At 42.4% G+C, this 22,941-nt stretch overlaps 2 protein-coding genes across 11 annotated transcripts; one reads left to right on the forward strand and one right to left on the reverse strand.

The window, feature by feature from the left end:
- Window positions 1–543: 543 nt before the first annotated feature.
- On the reverse strand, window positions 544–8,485 carry LOC135533569 (casein kinase II subunit alpha-like). Its single transcript, XM_064960846.1, has 13 exons — window positions 8,404–8,485; window positions 7,542–7,638; window positions 7,235–7,309; window positions 5,025–5,153; window positions 4,772–4,883; window positions 4,545–4,646; window positions 3,046–3,096; window positions 2,875–2,934; window positions 2,291–2,374; window positions 1,927–2,037; window positions 1,657–1,758; window positions 1,146–1,246; window positions 544–742 (listed from the first exon to the last, which is right to left on the reverse strand). The coding sequence occupies exons 4-13, from the start codon at window positions 5,123–5,125 to the stop codon at window positions 559–561; spliced, it is 1,008 nt and encodes a 335-aa protein (XP_064816918.1). The 5' UTR covers window positions 5,126–5,153; window positions 7,235–7,309; window positions 7,542–7,638; window positions 8,404–8,485; the 3' UTR covers window positions 544–558.
- Window positions 7,987–18,849, forward strand: LOC135533570 (putative uncharacterized protein DDB_G0290521). Of its 10 annotated transcripts, none has more exons than XM_064960853.1 (13): window positions 8,112–8,283; window positions 13,238–13,331; window positions 14,959–15,020; window positions 15,235–15,267; window positions 15,435–15,485; window positions 15,727–15,882; window positions 15,976–16,014; window positions 16,289–16,345; window positions 16,429–16,467; window positions 16,705–16,752; window positions 17,215–17,532; window positions 17,867–17,905; window positions 18,412–18,849. In XM_064960853.1, the coding sequence occupies exons 2-13, from the start codon at window positions 13,324–13,326 to the stop codon at window positions 18,420–18,422; spliced, it is 861 nt and encodes a 286-aa protein (XP_064816925.1). In that variant the 5' UTR covers window positions 8,112–8,283; window positions 13,238–13,323; the 3' UTR covers window positions 18,423–18,849. The 10 variants fall into 10 exon arrangements, with proteins under 10 accessions (XP_064816929.1, XP_064816922.1, XP_064816923.1 ...); XM_064960854.1 differs by lacking the exon at window positions 8,112–8,283 and adding an exon at window positions 8,780–9,571; XM_064960857.1 differs by lacking the exons at window positions 8,112–8,283; window positions 13,238–13,331 and adding an exon at window positions 7,987–8,104 and having other exon boundaries at window positions 18,412–18,848.
- The last annotated feature ends 4,092 nt before the right edge of the window (window positions 18,850–22,941 follow it).

Raw genomic sequence — 22,941 nt, forward strand, 5'->3', positions numbered from 1 at the left:
GTCACCTGGTTCCTCCGCACACGCCACTTGCTTCCAGTCGAAGCTGGCATCATCTCCAAGACCCTGATGCTTGACTACGCAGCAGCAAGATGAACTGTCCTTCCCTACCATCAGGCTTATTTGAAAACCCTACATCCCAACCCGAGCCCTCCGTTCCACCACCTCTGGTCTATTGGCCCTCCCACCCACACTTCGAGGGAAAGTGTACTTGATATGATTGTGATAGCTCGGTGAGACGACAATACATCTTAAGATGAATGCACTAATTGTAAGTGGCTGTGGATAAGAGCATCGGCTAAAGGGCTAAAATGTCAAATGTAAACTGTAGTCACACGAACTCCTGTGAAGAAACTGTAAATATCTGTTCAAAAGCCTTCGCTTCAATGTGTTCAATGGCTGCAAGAGAATCCACTGAATATGAACCTTCTTCTTTTAGCAAGTACTTAAAAGAGAAAAGTGTATTGTATTGAGGTATAATTTAGCACCATAATCTTAAGATCAAGCGAGGGTTCTAACACTTAAACATTCAGTTAGGTGTCTTATGCAGCAGGCCTATGTCTAGAAGTCTGAGTGGAGGCGGAGGGGAAACTCACAGAAGTATGGGTGTTCCATGGCCTCCCGGGCCGTGAGGCGAGCGTTGTGGTCGTAACGCAGCAGCTTGTCCAGGAAGTCCAGAGCCTCGGTGCTCACCAGGTGCTGGTTCTCACTGTGCACAAACCTCTCCCACCTCTTACGGGAGTGTCTGGAGAATGGACCAGGAGAGAGAGGTCAATGCATAAAATCAAGTCAACATTCATTCAGAGTGTAGATTCACAAAGTTCTCTCAATGCACTTTACAAAGACGTTTGGGGGAAAAGGAGACAAAAACAAAATGAACAAGTCATATGAATAGATGGAAAGAGACTGGTGGCCAAATGGACTGTACCCATGAGTACTCTGTTAAATTGTCATGTCTGAGGGGCTTTCGCCGTTCAACTCTTTCTATTAAAATGGGTCAATATATTGGGCATTATCAACCTGAATTACTCAAGGCAGGGGTCAGGTATACATTGACATTCACATTGAGTATTTGGACCATTTAGTAATACATTCTGAAGCCCAGTTCTGTTGAAGTAATCTGACGATGAAATGTTGGATATTCTTACCTGCCCAGAATGTCATTAAACCGTGGGTCTAGTTCAATGTTGTACTTGTCGATGTAGTCATACAAGTCCTCTGTGCCGAGGACTTTAGCAATCCGTACGAGCTGTAAAACAGAAACAGAACATTTTAGAGGGAAGACAAACGAAAACAAAAGCCTAAGGCCTAAATCTGGAATTCAACTGGCAGTCAAGTAAGAGGGCTAGAAGTTTGCACTAAATATCAACCATCAGCCTTGTTGTAAAGACTGTTGTCTCATCATGATCAACACATTGTTTGAGGGTTGTTCATCAGCACAGAGACTCAATTCATCTCACCTGATTGTAGACAAACCAAAACACTCAACCAAAATACTTACTTGTAATCCTACAGAAAGTTGCAATTCAACTGGCAGTCAACTCGGAGAGCAACAAGACATCAACTTGATAGCTCAAATCAGTGCTGTTGTAGTAGAGACTGTTGCATCAGGATTCAATATCCAGACAATGTGATCAGCACCATGAGAGACAGTTCTACCTGGTCGTAGTTGTCGTGTCCATGGAAGAAAGGCTCCTTCCTGAAGATCATGCTGGCCAACATACAGCCCAAACTCCACATGTCTAAACTGTAGTCATACATCTGAAATAAAGAGAGGGGGGTGCACACTCTGCTTAAAACAACAATGACTACATTACTGTACCAACTTAGACCTACATTAACAACATGCTACTATAGATGTGTGGCCAACGAGACTAGTTAGTTTCATGTTTATAACTAGTCTTGTCAGACTGTATTGAGTGGTCTCACCTGGTAGTCTACCAGCAGCTCAGGTCCTTTGAAGTAGCGCGAGGCCACTCTCACATTGTACTCCTGGTTAGGGTGGTAGAACTCTGCCAAGCCCCAGTCGATCAGACGGAGCTACAAGAGAATAGTCATTATTCTTTGTGTTTTTTAGTTAATAAGTTCTAATTCCTAATTCTGAGTTCTAGTTCTATGACAATAACAATATTAATACACAGGTCTTATATAGAGCTTTTCTAAAAACGCAAAGACACTTTACAATAAGCAACAACAAGGAAACAAAAACGTCTAACAAAGTGGGCTGGTTAATTATGGTAGTGATCCAAGCTATAGTAACAGAATGAATGAAAGGAGGAGACTGAATCCATACCTTTCTGTGTTCATGATCAATCATCACATTGTGTGGCTTGACATCTCTGTGCATGATCCCCATACTGTGACAGTAGTCAAGGGCCTGAGAAGAAACAATTAGGTCATGGTTTAAGCTAACAGTAGTCTCAATGCGAGATGTATCATTGGGATCTAAGATGTGATTTGATTTATTAGGATCCCCATTAGTCGACTTCAATGGAGACAGTCTTATTGGGGTCCGACATAACAGACATTACAGACAAAATACATAGATTTAAAAACATTAACATGTAGTGTGTGTGCATCTATCAGTTACACATACATGTCAGTACATACACACAACCAGTAGGTCACATGTCAGTACATACACACAACCAGTAGGTCACATGTCAGTACATACACACAACCAGTAGGTCACATGTCAGTACATACACACAACCAGTAGGTCACATGTCAGTACATACACACAACCAGTAGGTCACATGTCAGTACATACACACAACCAGTAGGTCACATGTCAGTACAAACACCCAACAAGTAGGTCATTTGAGGGAGAGGCGTTGTGCAGTGAGGTGTTAATTTGTCTTTGAAACAATCCCTTACCTTCAAGATTTCAAACATGTAGAACCGTATGTCGAAGTCTGATAAAGTTTGATACAGTTGCTGAAATACAGAGAAAAAAAATCTATCAAAATGAGATGGCTGGACATTGGTTCAGAATGTAAGGTTTATTAGAATTCTGTACAGACAGATGAACATGGTCTCTCTCCTCACCTTGAAATCAGTGTTGTTGACATGCTCAAAAACCAGCGCGGGAGTTCGCGACTGTGAAGACATAAGAAAAGGCATGAGGAACTACAATAACTACAATCATTCACTCAACCAGAACACACAAAAAATACATTTGAAAAAAAAGAAGAAGAAGAATCGGGATGGAAAAACGTTTTCAATGTAAACTCAAATGATTAAAACCAGGTATAAAGTAGAAAAGTGATATATTTTAAATTAAGATGATCTTTGACAACTAACAACCACCAAAATAAAAACTAGCCAGTCAGAGAGAATAAAAAAATAAAATAAAAATGACATGGCATTGATTTTATTATAATGTTTGAGTCTCTCAGATAGCAGAAGAACAAGGCATAAGCCATGGCAAAATGTGGAGAATTACAGGAAATTAGCTTTAAAACTGCACATCTTCTCACAGCCGTTTCCAAAATGTGTTGAATTGCAGGAAATTTGCTTTAAAACTAGTGATGCACCGATATGACATTTTTGGCCGATATCCGATATTTTCCCCGTCAAAAACAAACAATACCGAAAACCGATATTTAAAATTTTAGCGGCCTTTTAAGCATTCTAGTACAGTTAAATAGTTAACACACACACATGGACGCAGTGTTGTTCATCCGTTTCATTCTCAAGCAGGATTTCTTCGGAACCCCTTGTTTGTCTTTGCGTGTCAAATAAGCTTGTTGACCAATCAGGACCTGAATATGACTGCACGTCAAATAATAATTTGCCGTCAAATAATAATGACCTAGCTGGCTGCTCCGGTAGGGCAACATCTGAAAAATAGAGCAATTGGTAGTGTGTACCGGTGCTCGACCAGTCGCCAAAAGCCAATATCACCCACGACAGAGAACAGTTGGATTGTCAAGGGCAATTCATTCCATTATTTTGGCTTTAATGGATTTTGCGTTTGAGTTGTCTCGCTGAAATTTTCTTACTCTTTCATATGACCGCTCGACTTGTTGACTGCTCGATCCACACAGCACACATTGTGGGCTAGGTTAGGAATGCTGTGTTGCACGTGTAGCGCAACATTTTACGCGGCGTCATTACGTCATGTACCTACGTTATATAGGTATGCACGTCAGCTTTGCACACCGGTTTTTAACATCTGCTTTAATCTAGACATCGGGCCGATACCAGCGTTGGCATTTTTAGCTAACATTGTCCGATTCCGATATGTTCACTGATATCTCATGCATCCCCATTTAAAACAGCAACATTTTGTCTCTGTGGCTAAGAGGGCCTCTAAACCGCCATTAGTCACGCACCGCTAACTTTGCCACAGCTGCTGAAAAAAATCCTAGGGGAAACTCTGGATGGAGGTAGCTGAATATGAACCACATTGTTTCTGCTTAGTGATTGGACAACAGCCATTGTAAAAAAAAAAAAGGCACACAAAAAACAAGCATGTTGTTGTGTTATGATTTACACTTTACTAGGACAGACGTATAATAATTAGGATCATGAGCTCCACTCACCACAGGATCCTTGACGATATCTAAAAGTGAGATGATGTTGGGACCGCCTCGCAAGTTTTCTAGAATCTTGATTTCTCTCTTGATTTTCTTCTTTTTGACTGGCTATCGACAAGCATAACAAAATACCATCAGGACTTCATACAGTATGTCTCTTTGGTGAGGAGCGAAATTTGAGTCAGGGGATAAATGCCAACACTAAAATCAATTAAAATGAATATGGTACCAACCTTGAGTATTTTGACAACAACCTTCTCATTGTTGGTGATATTTATGGCTTCAAACACCTCACTGTATTTGCCTCGTCCTAGTTTGCGCACCAGCTGGTAGTCATCTTGGTTCCTACATAATCAAGAGAATTGGCAAGCAATGTGATGGCGTGACAATTTCAGCTAGGTAACACCAACTAGAATCTAACACACATATCAGAACATGCAACAGAAAACAATGTGTTCAGCTTTGAACCACACACGCACTACGTACCCCCATTCCACCACATGGGACTCGTAGTCCCAGTACTCCCGAGGCCTCTGTGTGTTTACATCAGGGTAAACTCGAGAGCGGCTTGGGACAGAGCCGGACATACTATACACAGGATGTTCTCTGGATCACCTGGGACATAGAAAACAGACACCTATTAGAATAAAAACAAACATGATAGGGGTGGTGTATGTGAGTCAACATCGCACTTCGCAATGTCATTTTTTGCCCCCCGAAGGACAAAAACAAACTTTGTTTTTACAGCTTTTTCTTTTGTTGTTACATGAAAATCATTCACTTTTTTTTTTACAGTAGTTACATAGCAAAAAAAATCAATAATTTGATGTACTTTACATCTAGATAGATAGTAATTATACATTATAAATTGTGATTTAGTCATAACTATTATAAAACATGAGCTTTTAACCCCACCCCTCAGCTCCTCTCAGTCCATCCCACCTATCTCCCCACCCCTCAGCTCCTCAGTCCATCCCACCTATCTCCCCACCCCTCAGCTCCTCAGTCCATCCCACCTATCTCCCCACCCCTCAGCTCCTCAGTCCATCCCACCTATCTCCCCAACCCCACCCCTCAGCTCCTCTCAGTCCACCCCACCCATCTCCCCAACCCCATCCCTCAGCTCCTCTCAGTCCATCCCACCTATCTCCCCACCCCTCAGCTCCTCTCAGTCCATCCCACCTATCTCCCTAACCCCACCCCTCAGCTACTCTCAGTCCATCCCACCTATCTCCCCAACCCCACCCCTCAGCTCCTCTCAGTCCACCCCACCCATCTCCCCAACCCCACCCCTCAGCTCCTCTCAGTCCATCCCACCTATCTCCCCAACCCCACCCCTCAGCTCCTCTCAGTCCATCCCACCTATCTCCCTAACCCCACCCCTCAGCTCCTCTCAGTCCATCCCACCTATCTCCCCAACCCCACCCCTCAGCTCCTCTCAGTCCATCCCACCTATCTCCCCAACCCCACCCCTCAGCTCCTCTCAGTCCATCCCACCTATCTCCCTAACCCCACCCCTCAGCTCCTCTCAGTCCATCCCACCTATCTCCCCAACCCCACCCCTCAGCTCCTCTCAGTCCATCCCACCTATCTCCCTAACCCCACCCCTCAGCTCCTCTCAGTCCATCCCACCTATCTCCCTAACCCCACCCCTCAGCTCCTCTCAGTCCATCCCACCTATCTCCCCAACCCCACCCCTCAGCAACTCTCAGTCCACCCCACCGATCTCCCCAACCCCATCCCTCAGCTCCTCTCAGTCCACCCCACCCCACCCCTCAGCTACTCTCAGTCCATCCCACCTATCTCCCCAACCCCACCCCTCAGCTCCTCTCAGTCCATCCCACCTATCTCCCTAACCCCACCCCTCAGCTCCTCTCAGTCCATCCCACCTATCTCCCTAACCCCACCCCTCAGCTCCTCTCAGTCCATCCCACCTATCTCCCCAACCCCACCCCTCAGCTACTCTCAGTCCACCCCACCTATCTCCCCAACCCCATCCCTCAGCTCCTCTCAGTCCACCCCACCCCACCCCTCAGCTACTCTCAGTCCATCCCACCTATCTCCCCAACCCCACCCCTCAGCTCCTCTCAGTCCACCCCACCCATCTCCCCAACCCCACCCCTCAGCTCCTCTCAGTCCATCCCACCTATCTCCCCAACCCCACCCCTCAGCTCCTCTCAGTCCATCCCACCTATCTCCCTAACCCCACCCCTCAGCTCCTCTCAGTCCATCCCACCTATCTCCCTAACCCCACCCCTCAGCTCCTCTCAGTCCATCCCACCCATCTCCCCAACCCCACCCCTCAGCTCCTCTCAGTCCACCCCACCCATCTCCCCAACCCCACCCCTCAGCTCCTCTCAGTCCATTCCACCTATCTCCCTAACCCCACCCCTCAGCTACTCTCATTCCATCCCACCTATCTCCGTAAACCACCCTCTGATGATTTCCATGTGCCATTTGTCAACTGTGCTGTTTCTAATAAATTCTGAACCTATCTAATCGATATCAAGGAAGATCCATATATAAGAAATATCTATAACCATAGATGGAGAATTACGTGACTGATTGAAAGTAATGTAGACTAATGAATCATTCTGTTTGGCATACTGTTGGCATCAGGTATTTTACTGCTGTCTCGCTTGACTTGGCACAGTAGGCCTATAAGACAGTGTGATTGATCACTGTGTGAATGGTACCTTGGAGGTTTCCTCCAAGCTGCAGGTGACAGGTGGGGTCGCTGCAGAGCTGATGCTACGTTGGTTTGGTAGAGGCTGCAGGATAAAACACACAACAAGATGTTAGCTGGCTAGCTACATATTTGAGTCAGGTAGCCATCATGATATGGGCAGGTTTCCCAGACACAATTTAAGACCAGTCTTAGACTAAAAAGCCTTCTACATGGAAATTAATTAAGTACAGGACTAAGCTCATTCTGTGTTTTGGAAATCTCTGATATACTGGTCAAAAAAATGTAAGATAATAGTTTGCTAAAAATCAACAAACCTGATTGTTGTAGTTGTTAAGGAGGACATCCAACCAGTCTAATCAGGGGGCACCGGGCTCAGTAGAGTCATCACTAGGATTCCCACTGTCATATGCCCTGTTGAAAGACATACATGTGATTGATTTAGTACAATACTTGGCCAAAGAGTCTCGACTCAACCTCTGACTTAACTCAAAAACCTGTCACTGCTTACGAGCTTTATTTCTATGGTATTGTTTACCGGTCTGTCAAGTGTCAACAATGCTGAAAATCATTCACTGTATGATGAAACCGATCAGAAACATCTGTGGTGCACAAAGCAGTTTCATTATGATAACCAGTGTCCGGCTGGGACCCACACGGTTTAATAATCTGTGGTGAAACTCCCTCGAGACAGTCACACACGCACGAGCCATGGCCTGCACATGTAGCCAACGAGCTCGCGCTAGCTGCTTCCATGATGAACTGCACCGCACCAAAAGCCGGATGGGAATACTAGGTTAGCTAGCTAACTAACAAGCAAATGTTATCTATAGTTATATTCACGAAACATGAATTGCTGGGCAGGTATTCATCTATAAAGGTTAGTAAATCAGTAAATAGTATTAGCTGACTTACATACGTTGAAGATTGCTAGCTACCACAAGCCAGAAAATCTGATTTGTTTTCAGAAGCAAAAAAAGTGACAACGGAGTGCATGAGGGAGGCAACTGGCTGACAACGCCTTAGCTAACATTCTGTGGGCTACCTTGATAACTAATGGTAGGAAAGCTAAACATACTTATGTATGCTTTAAGAGTATTTGTCTTATATGCAATAACATGCAAAGTTGACTCAAAACAATGTCCATCTCACGTAGGTAAATAAGCTAACGTGTATTACCTCTCGACGTTGTTGGAACATCAATATGGCGATGCTTGGTTTAGCGGCAATGTGCACCTCCATTCCTGCGAGGGGCGCTGTGGTTTCTTTGTGTGGAAAATGGGAGAGAGAAAACACGAGGCTATACTTCTCTGAAAACCCTTACTGACACCTCGTGGTTAAATGTGAGAACCTCTGTGTCAAAATTCAACCCTAATTATATTATACATATTATATATATCTTTTTTTCACTGTGCGCCACATGCCAGAAGTTTCGACATTAGATGGGTAGTGTATGCGAGTCCATATCCACATCGTACTTTTAATTTCTTTTTTTTTTTTTTTTTTTTTTTTGGGGGGGGGGGGGGGGGGGGGGGCAAAAAATACATAACATATACATTATACATTGTCCCACTTCGAAGGACAAAAACAAACTTCGTTTTTACAGCTTTTTCTTTTGTTGTTACATGTAAATCACACACACACATTTTGTACAGTAGTTACACAGCAAACACAAAGTAATTCGATATTTTGATATTTAAATTTTTTAAATTTTACCTTTATTTAACCAGGCAAGTCAGTTAAGAACAAATTCTTAGTATACATTACATCTAGATAGATAGTACTTATTCATTTAAAAAAATTATAGTCATGACTATAATAGAACATAACCCCAGCACTCAGCTACTTTCAGTCCAACCCACCTCTCCGTTAACCACCCTCATGATTTACATGTGCCATTTATTTCTGCTGTTTCACATACATTCTGAACCTATCTAATCGCATAGATTATAAATTAAATATAAATATTCTTACTAAAGTTATTATTATATTGTTGATTGACTATGGTCGTACTTCCTCCGTAGTTATTTTCCACAATATTAATCTGTTCTCACTGGGACAAGACCAATGATGTTCCAGAAAGGGACAACGCACAACGGAAACAGTGCTGTGCTGTTCTAGCCAATTGAAAAACGGGGAGGGATTGGGTTGTGGGTTGGGGAACGCTCCACTGCCCTTTCGTCACTCATTGTTTCAAGCCACACCCTACTACACCCACGAAGCAGAGAAAGCCTACCTCAACGTCTGTTCAAGAATGTTGAAATGTTGAATGTTTTGAAGAAACGTGTTGTTCAGTACAAACCGTCATTTACCTAGCTACTGTTTAATCGAACTGAATGCACCCCAGGTATGTATGACGTTCCGGACCCATGGACATCGAACTAATGCATAACTCCAAAACATTAGTATTTTATTAGAATCCCCATTAGCTTCTGCCAAGGCAGCCATTACTCTTCCTGGGGTCCAAACATGAACAAAACAATATATCACAACAAAACAATAGTCTACATCATAAATAAAACAACACATCACACAATACATTGTGCACTATAAACATTTGCATATATGCTCCACCTTTACAAATGTACAGTACAAAATGTACAATATTACAACAATACAATATTACAATGTGTGGGTGTGTGTGTCTCTTCACAGTTTGCGTTGTGCCTTGAGGTTTTGTTTTATCTGGAGGTTTTTAAATCTGATTTTATTGCTAGCTTGAATGACCTAATGTGGAATAGAGTTCCATGTAGTCATGGCTCTATGTAGTACTGTGTTTCCCAGCCTCTGTTCTGGACTGTGAAGAGACCACTGGTGGCATTTCTTGTGGGGTATGTATGGCTGTCTGAGGTGTGTTAGCTGCTTGAACAGACAGTTCAGTACTTTCAGCACGTCAATACCTCTCACAAATTCAAGTAGTGATGAATACAATCTCTCCCCTTTGTGCCAGGAGAGATTCACGTTGATTTTCTTGATATTAGCCCTCAGTGTACATTTAAGGGCGAACTGTGCTGCTCTGTTTTTGGCCAATTGCATATGTCCGTCTTTGCAGCATTTGATCATATAACTCGGCCGTAGTCCAGGTGTGATAAAAACACATATGTATGATCTTAATTTGAGCCCATTTGCTTCAGCAGGAAATGAATCCTGCAGCAACAGAAAATGTTTCCCCGGCTTTGTGTTTGGCGCCGACAGAGAGGAACGCTTCGCGTTCTTAGGAAACTATGCAGTATTTCTTACACTGTTACCCCAGGACATCTTAAGTGTTATTACATACAGCCTGGAGGAACTATTAGATATAAGAGCAACATCAACTTACCAACATTACGACCAGGAATACGACTTTCCCGAAGTGGATCCTCTGTTTGGACCACCACCCAGGACAATGGATCGGATCCCAGTAGGCGACCCAAAACAACGGCGCCGCTGACCCCTCACAAGTCCTCAACTGGCAGCTTCATTAAATAGTACCTGCAAAACACCAGTCTCAAGTCAACAGTGAAGAGGCGACTCTGGGATGCTGGCCTTCTAGGCAGAGTTCTTCTGTCCAGTGTCTGTGTTCTTTTGCCCGTCTTAATCTTTTCCTTTTATTGGCCAGTCTGAGATATGGCTTTTTCTCTGCAACTCTGCCTAGAAGGCCAGCATCCTGGAGTCACCTTTTCACTGTTGATGTTGAGATTGGTATTTTGCAAGTACTATTTAATGAAGCTGCCAGTTGAGGACTTGTGAGGCGTCTGTTTCTCAAACTAGACACTAATGTACTTGTCCTCTTGCTCAGTTGTGCACCGAGGCCTCCAAATCCTCTTTCTATTCTGGTTAGAGCCAGTTTGCACTGTTCTGTGAAGGAAGTAGTGCACAGCGTTGTACGAGATCTTCAGTTTCTTGGCAATTTATTGCATTGAATAGCCTTAATTTCTGAGAACAAGAATATACTGACGAGTTTCAGAAGAAAGTTCTTTGTGTCTGGCCATTTTGAGCCTGTAATCGAACCCACAAATGCTAATGCTCCAGATACTCAACTAGTCTAAAGAAGGCCAGTTTTATTGCTTCTTTAATCAGCACAAAAGTTTTCAGTAGTGCTAACATAATTGCAAAAGGGTTTTCTAATGATCAATTAGCCTTTTAAAATTATTAACTTGGATTAGCTAACACAATGTGCCATTGGAACACAGGAGTGATGGTCGCTGATAATGGGCCTCTGTACTCCTATGTAGATATTCCATAACAAATCTGCCGTTTCCAGCTATAATAGTCATTTACAACATTAACAATGTCGACACTGTATTTCTGATAAATTGTATGTTATTTTAATGGACAAGGACATTTCTAAGTGACCCCAAACCTTTGAATGGTAGTCTATGTTTTTTCAGCAGCAGCATATCAATAATGTCAAAAGCTGCACTGAAGTCTAGCAAAATAGCTCCTACAATCTTCTTATTATCAGTTTCTTTCAGCCAATCATCAGTCATTTGTGTCAAGGCTGTACATGTTGAGGGCCCTTCCCTATAAGTGAGTTGAAAGTCTGTTGTTAATTTGTTTACTGTGAAATAGCATTGTACCTGGTCAAACACATTATTTTCCAAAATTTGACTAAGGGTTGGTAGCAGGCTGATTGGTCGGCTGTTTGAACCAGTAAAAGGTGCTTTGCTATTCTTGGGTATCAGAAGTACTTTTACTTCCCTCCAGCCCTGAGACACACACTGTCCTGTAGGCTGAGATAGATAGGAGTGGCAATAGTCTGCTACCATACAAGTTGTCAGTACCAGACGGTTTGTCATTATTGATAGACAGCAATATATTTTCACCTCTTCCACACTCACTTTACATAATTCAGATTCAGTTATGCATGAAAATTAAGGTTTAGAGTTTGTTATTGGCATGTCAATGTTTGCTAATCTTGCCAAGGAAAAAGTCATTAAAGTAGTCGGCAATATCAGAGGGTTTTGCAATGTTCAATTAAACAGTGCTGTTCTGAACGACCAAAGAAGAATTTGAAAACAGAGAAATATTGAACGACCAAAGAAGAATGCCTTTGATAAGAAAAATATTGAATACAGAATGAAAATACTTTCTCTTTGGTCGTTATGGCTAATGGACAACGTACAATGAGTGGACAAAACATTAGGAACACCTTCCTAATATTGAGTTGCACCCCATCTTGCCCTCTGAACAGCCCTCAATTTGTCGTGGCATGGACTCTACAAGGTGTCAAAAGCGTGCCACAGGGATGCTGGCCTCTGTTGACTTCAATGCTTCCCACAGTTGTGTCAAGTTGGCTGGATGTCCTTTGGGTGGTGGACCATTCTTGATACACAAGGAAAACTGAAAAACCCAGCATACCCTGTTCAAAGGCACTTGAATATTTTGTGTTGACAATCCACCCTCTGAATGGCACATATACACAATCAATGTCTCAATTGTCTCAAAGCTAAAAAATTATTATTTAACCTGTCTCCTCCCCTTCATCTAAATTGATTGATGTGGATTTAACAGGTGACATCAATAAGAGATAGCTTTCACCTTGATTCCCCTGCTCAGTCTATGTCATAGAAATACCAGGTGTTTCTAATGTTTCGTACACTCACTGTATATGCTTATGCTACACTTTCAGAGTGCGGTATCAATTAATCCACTCATTGTGTAGGCCTACCCTCTTCTAAATTGCTGTAACAATGAGAAGGAAATGCCAGAGGCATGTATTGTTTGCATCACTGACCACAGGAACCAGTCACCTATAATCAACATAGTCTAGAAAGAGAAGGTCTTTGTTTTGTACACCTCTTGAATGAACAGTCACATCTTATATTTGTCTTCTAAGTTGGTCAGTTGTTTGTAGACTGATATTATAATTAGTCATTTGTAAACTGTAAACCTTTTTGTTTAAATGCTCATCTGATTCATTCAATCTTAAAACATTCCCACGGTCATGCACTGTTTCCTGCAGAGACACCTGACACAGCCCCCATTCTATCTCATAGAAGTGGGTCTGTGTCTATTGTCTCTGTGGTTCCAGCCAATCAGCTATAAGGACAGGTATAAAACCTCTGATGGGTCTTTTAACAAAGAGATAGAGGACTCGTGTGATGACTTCCACCCACCATGGAGCTGTAAGTCAATTTTTTATTGCATCATGGCCTCTTTGATTGATATATTCTTTATAACAATGTAACATTTAGGTCATGTAACATTTAATTGAAATGTTGTGCCTTGTCTTGACTTAGTCTTACAAAGCATTAGATTTAACACTGTTCTTCTATCTTCTTTATAAAAGGGAAGGGAATGGGGGGATACCTAGTCAACTGGACAACTATCTTCTTTATAAAAGGGAAAGGAATGGTGGTATACCTAGTCAACTGGACAACTATCTTCTTTATAAAAGGGAAGGGAATGGTGGTATACCTAGTCAACTGGACAACTATCTTCTTTATAAAAGGCAAGGGAATGGGGGGGATACCTAGTCAACTGGACAACTATCTTCTTTATAAAAGGGAAGGGAATGGGGGGGATACCTAGTCAACTGGACAACTATCTTCTTTATAAAAGGGAAAGGAATGGTGGTATACCTAGTCAACTGGACAACTATCTTCTTTATAAAAGGGAAGGGAATGGTGGTATACCTAGTCAACTGGACAACTATCTTCTTTATAAAAGGGAAGGGAATGGGGGGATACCTAGTCAACTGGACAACTATCTTCTTTATAAAAGGGAAGGGAATGGGGGGATACCTAGTCAACTGGACAACTATCTTCTTTATAAAAGGGAAAGGAATGGTGGTATACCTAGTCAACTGGACAACTATCTTCTTTATAAAAGGGAAAGGAATGGTGGTATACCTAGTCAACTGGACAACTATCTTCTTTATAAAAGGGAAGGGAATGGTGGTATACCTAGTCAACTGGACAACTATCTTCTTTATAAAAGGGAAGGGAATGGGGGGGGGGGATACCTACATTTACATTTAAGTCATTTAGCAGACGCTCTTATCCAGAGCGACTTACAAATTGGTGAATTCACCTTCTGACATCAGTGGAACAGCCACTTTACAATAGTGCATCTAAATCATTTAAGGGGGGGGTGAGAAGGATTGCTTTATCCTATCCTAGGTATTCCTTGAAGAGGTGGGGTTTCAGGTGTCTCCGGAAGGTGGTGATTGACTCCGCTGTCCTGGCGTCGTCATCCTTCTTCCATGTCATTCACCCAGATGTCGAAACACTTGGTCCCCTTGATTCTTCTCAGGTGGCTCTCCTTCTCATGCGCCCTGTCCATGTTCAGTCTCACCTGGTCAAAAAACCTCCTCCTCCTCCTAGTCAACTGGACAACTATCTTCTTTATAAAAGGGAAGGGAATGGGGGGATACCTAGTCAACTGGACAACTATCTTCTTTATAAAAGGGAAGGGAATGGGGGGGATACCTAGTCAACTGGACAACTATCTTCTTTATAAAAGGGAAGGGAATGGGGGGGATACCTAGTCAACTGGACAACTATCTTCTTTATAAAAGGGAAGGGAATGGGGGGATACCTAGTCAACTGGACAACTATCTTCTTTATAAAAGGGAAGGGAATGGGGGGATACCTAGTCAACTGGACAACTATCTTCTTTATAAAAGGGAAGGGAATGGGGGGGATACCTAGTCAACTGGACAACTATCTTCTTTATAAAAGGGAAGGGAATGGGGGGATACCTAGTCAACTGTTCAACTGAAAAGGCCAATGCTCTTTATTTTTCTCGTAGCTCCTTGTGTTCTCTGTCAGTTCTGATGCTAGTGGCTGTTGTGTTCATGGTACCAATGAAAGGTAAGCTTCATTTACCCTAAACAAGGATCATATATCAGCCTATATCGATTTGCTCCATTGAGCTTTTCCAGTGAATTGTTCAGCATGTCATACACTGGCCAAAAACAACTTGCTTTTATTGCTGTGGTGAAAAGGTCTGATCCAGTAATATGACATGATATTACTGAGGTTCTGGAGATTCAATCAGTTAATAATAGTCCTGCTTCCTTTTCAGACAGAAGTGACGATGTGTTAAGCTTTTTGAATGGTGAGATGGTTGGCTACATGCTAATGCACCTGTTTATTGTCTGGTGTTGATGAGACCCAAACAGTTGTTAGTCTTGATGGAGAAATCACATTTTCAAAACATGATCAGAGGTGGTGAGATTCTAATAAGCTGTTGGTTAGGTAGCTCATTCTCGGATGTTGTTACAGGTGCCCTTGATGTTGCTCCCGCTACTCAAAGCACCTCAGGAAAAATCAAAGGTCTGTTCTTCACACTTATATATTTTTTACCTTTATTTTACTAGGCAAGTCAGTTAAGAACAAATTCTTATTTTCAATGACGGCCTAGGAACAGTGGGTTAACTGCCTGTTCAGGGGCAGAACGACAGATTTTGTACCTTGTCAGCTTGGGGATTTGAACTTGCAACCTTTCGGTTACTAGGCCAATGCTCTAACCACTAGGCTACCCTGCCGCCCCTTATTTATTTTCTACTCCCCCCAGGTCCCCAAAACCCCTCTGGTAAACCAGCTCCAACCCCAGGTCCCCAAAACCCCTCTGGTAAACCAGCTCCAACCCCAGGTCCCCAAAACCCCTCTGGTAAACCAGCTCCAACCCCAGGTCCCCAAAACCCCTGTGGTAAACCAGCTCCAACCCCAGGTTAGTGAAAGTAGATTTTGATGTTTGAGGGAAATGTTTCTAACTAGCATCTGTTATTGCCATGTTGACCTAATTTATTACCGTGTTCAACAGCAAGACCAAGTCCTTTAAGACCAACAGAGAACTCTGCAGGTAGTTTTTTTATTACGTTTAGTTTATAATCAAACGGTGAAACTTTGTTGTGAAATATAATGAAATCAATGTTACATTACGCGTGTCATTACTCCGCAATCATTAGTCTTCCAGAAATGTCAAATGTTACGCAGACTGCAAACTCTGCTTGTTTAACAGGTTAGTGTGGGGAAGGTTGAGCTGGGAAGTTATCAATAGTCAGTAGTTAGTGTTATTGATATGTGGTTGATCATGTGTTTTTTGTGTTATTGATCATTATCTGATCATGTATCAGATGTTGTAGACTCAGATGACAGATCCAAAGAGAAATGCAACTCCGATGATCTTACAGGTGTGTGGAATATGGTTTGAAAATAATGCTATATAGGAAGTTTCAATATCATTTTCAGAGTTGTTTTATTCAATGTCCCACAGATGCAGAACGATCTGAAAGTAACTCAGCAGAAAGCAGAGGTATATTAAATATCAAAATAATCTGTCACTGAAATATCCGTAGGGGAAAATGAATCTGGTAATATTGATTTCATAAACTGTTACGGCCACACCAATTCTGATTCTGTCCCTCTCTCTCTGTCTCTCTCTCTCTCTCTCTCTCTTTCTTTCTTTCTTTCTTTCTTTCTCTCTTTCTTTCTCTCTTTCTTTCTTTCGTTCTTTCTCTCTTTATCTCTTTCTCTCTCTTTCTTTCTTCAGAGGATTATGATGACTCTCTGGGATCTAATACAAAGATTACACAAACTGGTACGTCATGTTTTACATCAATGTAAAGAAATGGTAGCTAGATAATTGATGTAGTGTCACTGTTTTTCACCTCAAACAGAAATGCAGAAGGTACCACAGGATTCTAATTCTGCTGGTCAGAATTCCAGCCTCTTATAATTACATCCCATGGACATGTAACTAACACTATGTAAGAGACTGAACATGACATCAACAGGGCTTGTCTTGTTGTAGGACAGCAACAGAGACGGAAAAAATCATGTGGTCGTGGTTGTAGCAGCCGCCAAACCCTCTACTGAGATTCAAGATATGTCATAATCTACTCGATGAACAGTGTATTTAAACAAACATAGAATTAACATACTTAGAATAAAAACATATTAAACCAATAGCACTTATTCATATCCATAGATTTTTGTACAAAGAGTAAATTTAAAATGGAATCAGTTGACAGTTCTAACCGACTCTTCATCCCCAATACAGTGACAGACAACAGTAGCAGCGACGAGACTGACAGTTCTCCTCCAAGTGATGTGAGAAAATACAAACAACCTCCAGGAAGGAGAACCATAAACCCAGACCATGTTGACAGCATGCAGACAACCACCAGGCAGACAACCACCAGGCAGGATCCAACCAATGGGAGCGAGGAGCTGGATAGAGCGGCTCAGAGGGACCCCACAGTGGGGAGAGAGAGAACCAGCAGAGTGCTCATTGATCTCAACAGTGAAGAGGATGTGATGGTGGGGTGTCAGGGTACTGTCTGTGTGCCCGGAGAGCAGGGGACTACAGTCAATGGAGGTGAAAATGATGAGAATACAAGTCTAAACAGTAGAGATAGAGATATCCAAAGCCAAGAGGTCACAGGCACAGCCCCGGAGCAGGCCCTACGTAGGGATAGTTGTAGGGGTGTAGTGAATGGAGTGTTGGACACAGCCAGAGAACAGCAGGACTTGGACAGTATGGATCATGTCAATGGTAGACCCAATGGAGTAGAGTAGAGGTTCATCTGGCTTCTATTCTACCATGATTCCAAACTACGGCTTTACAAAAATGAAGATCCACAGCAGAATTCTTTAACTACTGAACCTATATTATTGAAAAATATCTGAATGATTGCTTTCTATCCTAACAGAAACCAGAGATGACATCAGCACTGAGACGAACCCAGTCGGTAGGTTTGAGGAAACACACCATGAACAATAAAACAATCCCAGTAAAAACCCTGAGGTCCCTGAGCACTTCTGTTCAGAGGGTAAGTAGGGTTATGTGTTCTGGTAAGGAAAGATACAGAGAAACAGCAGATTATTTATATCCACCTAAATATGTGCTGGAAACACTTTGGTGAGGAAAATATCACTTTCTCGTATTGCGAAACCCACAAATGTTCTCTAGCAGGTCTGAAAATATTTCCTGTTTTGCAAAAATATTTAAATTGATGTGGTGAATTCGAAACATTACCCCAGTGAATACTTTGTATAACAATTTCTGTTTCAAATAAGACCACTGCTTCTAAGACCTAAGTAGAAACAGACCAGAGGTGTTACCTACCGGAGGTCAACCTACATCCATATTACACATTCAACAACACACCACTGTTTTCAGACTTATCTTACCACTCACAGGCAAAATGTTTAAATCATACTGAGTGTTCTCCATGTTGTCTGCTCTGTGTTCTAGTGATTGGATAGCCTCCAGGAGCCCCAGCCAGGAGCCCCAGCCAGGAGCCCCAGCCAGGAGCTCCAGCCAGGAGCCTGTCATTGCCAGAGGCTTCCTCCAGGTAGAGTTGGCTCAGCTCTACCCTGCAGGGCCTGTAAATCTCCCTGCCTCTCACTCGTGTGTCGTCTCCCTCAAGCTCCACCGACTCTACCAGACCGCAGAGTCCCTCGCACACTTATATTCATGACAGAGACGTCAGTACATCTGTGGATATTTACCACCAATTTTTCACTTGATCTTGATCATGATCTTACTGCCGGTAGGCAATTTGAATTGTGGGTGAATGGAAATAAGATGTTTGGCTCCAATCTGATCTGATCAATCTGATGAAATAAAGGTTTCTCAAAAAGCATTGTTTGTTGTACTAATTCGAGGTAATTCAATAAAAGGCTGTGTATACATGCACATTCACAATTGTAAGGAAAGACAATACATTGTTTGAAGACAGAATGTCTTACAGTGTTACACAACTGCTTGGACTACATGACCATTCTACACAAAACATTTTCTACATTTCAACTTCACCCAATCATTCAACTGTCAACTTGGCCCATACAAACAACATTTGGTAACTTTGTATAAAATATAATATGTCAGTGATTCAACAACGGAAGAAAAATATGTTGACAGAACATGTCACAGTTACCTTCTTGCTGCGGCAGCAATTTTCCAGACATAAACGCTTCTCTCATCCAACAGTGTTTTATAGTGATGTCTCCCATGTGTTGGAGTTGACATGGGGTGACTGCCCTGACACATCAGCCTTGCTGTTTGCACACAGGCAGTAACACATGTACATGGCCTGAGGCACAGCTTCAACATCAACTGCTGTGGAGCAAAACCAGTGGCACAGAATGAGGAGCAGCTGATTACAAAATATACATACATGATGAGCTTGTGACCCTCGCGTGATGAGTTACCTTGTCTGAGACTTGAGGACTTGTGGTAGCTCCCTGAGCTGATGTCTAGGCTTTAGCTTAGTCGGCTACCATAGTCTTGTGTCACGATTGGTAGAAGGTAAATTCACTGGACCTTACAGCTGGAATCCCCAGTAGGTGGAAACATCGCCACTGGCCGCCCAAACACCGTTGTTATTGTTTTTGTTTCCCAGCTGAGGATCATCATAATAAAAGCAACTGCAGTACATATTGTGCTTTTCTATCGCACCTGCAATGTCTGAGGGGGAAAAACTGTGTTGGTTGTTTCCAGTAACTTCTATGTTGTTGTAATATCCCAAACGGACCTGGTTGTTTCCAGTAACTTCTATGTTGTTGTAATATCCCACACGGACCTGGTTGTTTCCAGTAACTTCTATGTTGTTGTAATATCCCACACGGACCTGGTTGTTTCCAGTAACTTCTATGTTGTTGTAATATCCCACACGGACCTGGTTGTTTCCAGTAACTTCTATGTTGTTGTAATATCCCAAACGGACCTAGTTGTTTCCAGTAACCTCTATGTTGTTGTAATATCCCAAACGGACCTAGTTGTTTCCAGTAACTTCTATGTTGTTGTAATATCCCAAACGGACCTGGTTGTTTCCAGTAACCTCTATGTTGTTGTAATATCCCACACGGACCTGGTTGTTTCCAGTAACTTCTATGTTGTTGTAATATCCCACACGGACCTGGTTGTTTCCAGTAACTTCTATGTTGTTGTAATATCCCACACGGACCTGGTTGTTTCCAGTAACTTCTATGTTGTTGTAATATCCCACACGGACCTGGTTGTTTCCAGTAACTTCTATGTTGTTGTAATATCCCACACGGACCTGGTTGTTTCCAGTAACTTCTATGTTGTTGTAATATCCCACACGGACCTGGTTGTTTCCAGTAACTTCTATGTTGTTGTAATATCCCAAACGGACCTAGTTGTTTCCAGTAACTTCTATGTTGTTGTAATATCCCACACGGACCTGGTTGTTTCCAGTAACTTCTATGTTGTTGTAATATCCCAAACGGACCTAGTTGTTTCCAGTAACTTCTATGTTGTTGTAATATCCCACACGGACCTGGTTGTTTCCAGTAACTTCTATGTTGTTGTAATATCCCAAACGGACCTGGTTGTTTCCAGTAACTTCTATGTTGTTGTAATATCCCAAACGGACCTGGTTGTTTCCAGTAACTTCTATGTTGTTGTAATATCCCAAACGGACCTAGTTGTTTCCAGTAACCTCTATGTTGTTGTAATATCCCAAACGGACCTAGTTGTTTCCAGTAACTTCTATGTTGTTGTAATATCCCAAACGGACCTGGTTGTTTCCAGTAACCTCTATGTTGTTGTAATATCCCAAACGGACCTGGTTGTTTCACCAATAAGGATTCCAGCTGTAAGAGTAGTCACTGTTTACTTATATAGGAAACACACCACAAGTTGGAATCTGAAGTGACACTCCAATATGGCTTCATTTTGTGGTGGATACCAACCACGGAGATCCTCCACTATTACATTCTCAGTGTTCCTTTCCAGACCTCCATGTACTGGCTCTGATGCTTATTAAACTCTGTTTCTGTAAAAAGCAGTCTGCACAGGAAGCTAGCTCTTCTATCTGCTGTCTTAGAACCTGGAACCTGCCAGGAACAGGGTGGTGCCTGGACAGAGAAGTCCCAAATGGTGAGCTGCTCTGGGGTTTATGGAGAGGAAGAAGAATCCTTAGACAAATGTTTAGACAGAAATATCCCATCCCCTCATCTAGAGGACAGCATCTTGGGGAATGAGTGAGCGGAATGGATTTCTCCTAAGTCCTAAACAGTACGACATCTCTTTATCTCTCTTATGAAACTGATTTTACATGACAATCAATGTAAAATCACACACACACACACACACACACACACACACACACACACACACACACACACACACACACACACACACACACACACACACTCAAGTAGAGTGAGAGAGAGAGCTCAACAAACACAAACTTAACTAAATGAACATATCCCACTTGTATTGTTCAGACAGGACCTGAACAGGCAGACTAAACAAATCCAAACTGAGTCGTCGGGTTGTTGGGAAGGATGAATTACAACCCAGTGCTAAATGGGAGAAGTGATGGTGTCTGACAGTTGAGTTCCTCTGTGAGCCGCTGCCGGGTCTGATTTCTCCTCTGCTGAGGCAGTCATTAGTGGGCCAGACAGGAGGCTCTCCTCCATGCATCATGTCATACTACTTAAACTGCTAAGATGAAAGGTCAGGCTGCTCCTTCTCTTAACAAGTTAAACAGAGGTTAACATAGATATTTGGTTTATGGGTTATTGCCATTGGTTATTACACAATATGTCTTTAACACTAAATGGGTGGACTTGGACCGTAGATTCTGTCCGGTAGTGTTGTGGTCAGAGGAGGGTTAACAGACAGGGGGAACTGGTGTCCCTGGGCCGACTGCTCTGCTGGGTGGAAGACAGGACTGCACCGTGTCTGCCCTCCAGGCTTTGTTTGTAACACACATACATTTGTGCGTCTGGATTTATCCAAACCTCACGGTCTTAGTATTCAATAGACCCAAGAAGACGAGGAAACATCAATGGACTGATTGTATTGAACATGGGTAAGGTTTTGCCACAGGGGAAAAGCTCCCCCTACTCGACCACGTACGGTCACACTTCATTTTCCTGGTGGTTGTGGTCAGGTAATGGGTAGCACTCTTGTTCTCAATGTCCAGTGGAACTATGCAAGATCAGGCTTTGGCTGTTCTCACACAATCTGGTCAATCCATCTGTTTCTACCATTATTACGTCTGGATTAAGAATACATTAGGATTTGAGCTATTAATGTACTATAATTCCTTTGAAGCCATTTGTGGCTGCAGTTTAAAATCAATTTCAAAGTCACTCCTTAAAGGGGAAATCTGCAGTTTATACAAAAATATAATGGGTAGATATCATTCATTAAATGTCCCAAAATGAATGCACCAATTACCCCTTTGTAGGAGGACAAAATGGTCCTCCTTCCTGGATGAGAGCTGACTTTCCTGAGATGTTACTGATTTTGTCTTTCAGCCTCTGCTGTAGAGTTCCAAAATTACAGTAACTTTCCCCAAAATATTAGACTTCCTGCTTATTCCCTCTATTGATTCCGGGAATCTTCCAACCGGGATTTCTTGAAAACCAGGGAATTTTGGGAAATGTTGCAATCCTATTCCTGAGAGGTGACAGATTGAGTCTTTCAGCCTCTGCTGTAATGACCGTAATAAGGAGTTAGTTGATTTAGTGAACAACTGGACAGTTCTGGTGTAGAGCTAAGTAACAGCTAATCAAAATGCAGTCGCCAAAGCATCCCATTTTGCGTTGTTGAATGTTAAACATTTTAAATTAAACCAGACGAGAGGGAATGAGTTTATTGAAAACCCTTGAACCATGCTTAACTGTGGTTGGGATCATTTGCCAGGCTATGCCACCTTGAATGGCAGCCATCCTAATTGGTTTCTGGCTGTTTTCTTTGGCTTGGAAACATGTTGAAATCATTTAGAATATATTGAAGGGAACA

This window comes from Oncorhynchus masou, unplaced genomic scaffold (genome assembly GCF_036934945.1).
Source record: "Oncorhynchus masou masou isolate Uvic2021 unplaced genomic scaffold, UVic_Omas_1.1 unplaced_scaffold_2458, whole genome shotgun sequence".
Classification (NCBI taxonomy): Eukaryota; Metazoa; Chordata; class Actinopteri; order Salmoniformes; family Salmonidae; genus Oncorhynchus; species Oncorhynchus masou.

Excerpts from the sequence above, each read along its gene's own strand:
- LOC135533569 (XM_064960846.1), bottom strand. The coding sequence starts at position 5,125 with ATGTCCGGCTCTGTCCCAAGCCGCTCTCGAGTTTACCCTGATGTAAAC. Across the intron at positions 4,647-4,771 it reads TTGTTGTCAAAATACTCAAG|CCAGTCAAAAAGAAGAAAAT; the intron begins GTTGGTACCATA and ends GCTTGTCGATAG. Across the intron at positions 2,935-3,045 it reads TCAACAACACTGATTTCAAG|CAACTGTATCAAACTTTATC; the intron begins GTGAGGAGAGAG and ends TCTGTATTTCAG.
- LOC135533570 (XM_064960847.1), top strand. The coding sequence starts at position 14,897 with ATGGGGGGATACCTAGTCAACTGTTCAACTGAAAAGGCCAATGCTCTT. Across the intron at positions 15,883-15,975 it reads TAAACCAGCTCCAACCCCAG|CAAGACCAAGTCCTTTAAGA; the intron begins GTTAGTGAAAGT and ends CGTGTTCAACAG. Across the intron at positions 16,015-16,288 it reads ACCAACAGAGAACTCTGCAG|ATGTTGTAGACTCAGATGAC; the intron begins GTAGTTTTTTTA and ends ATCATGTATCAG.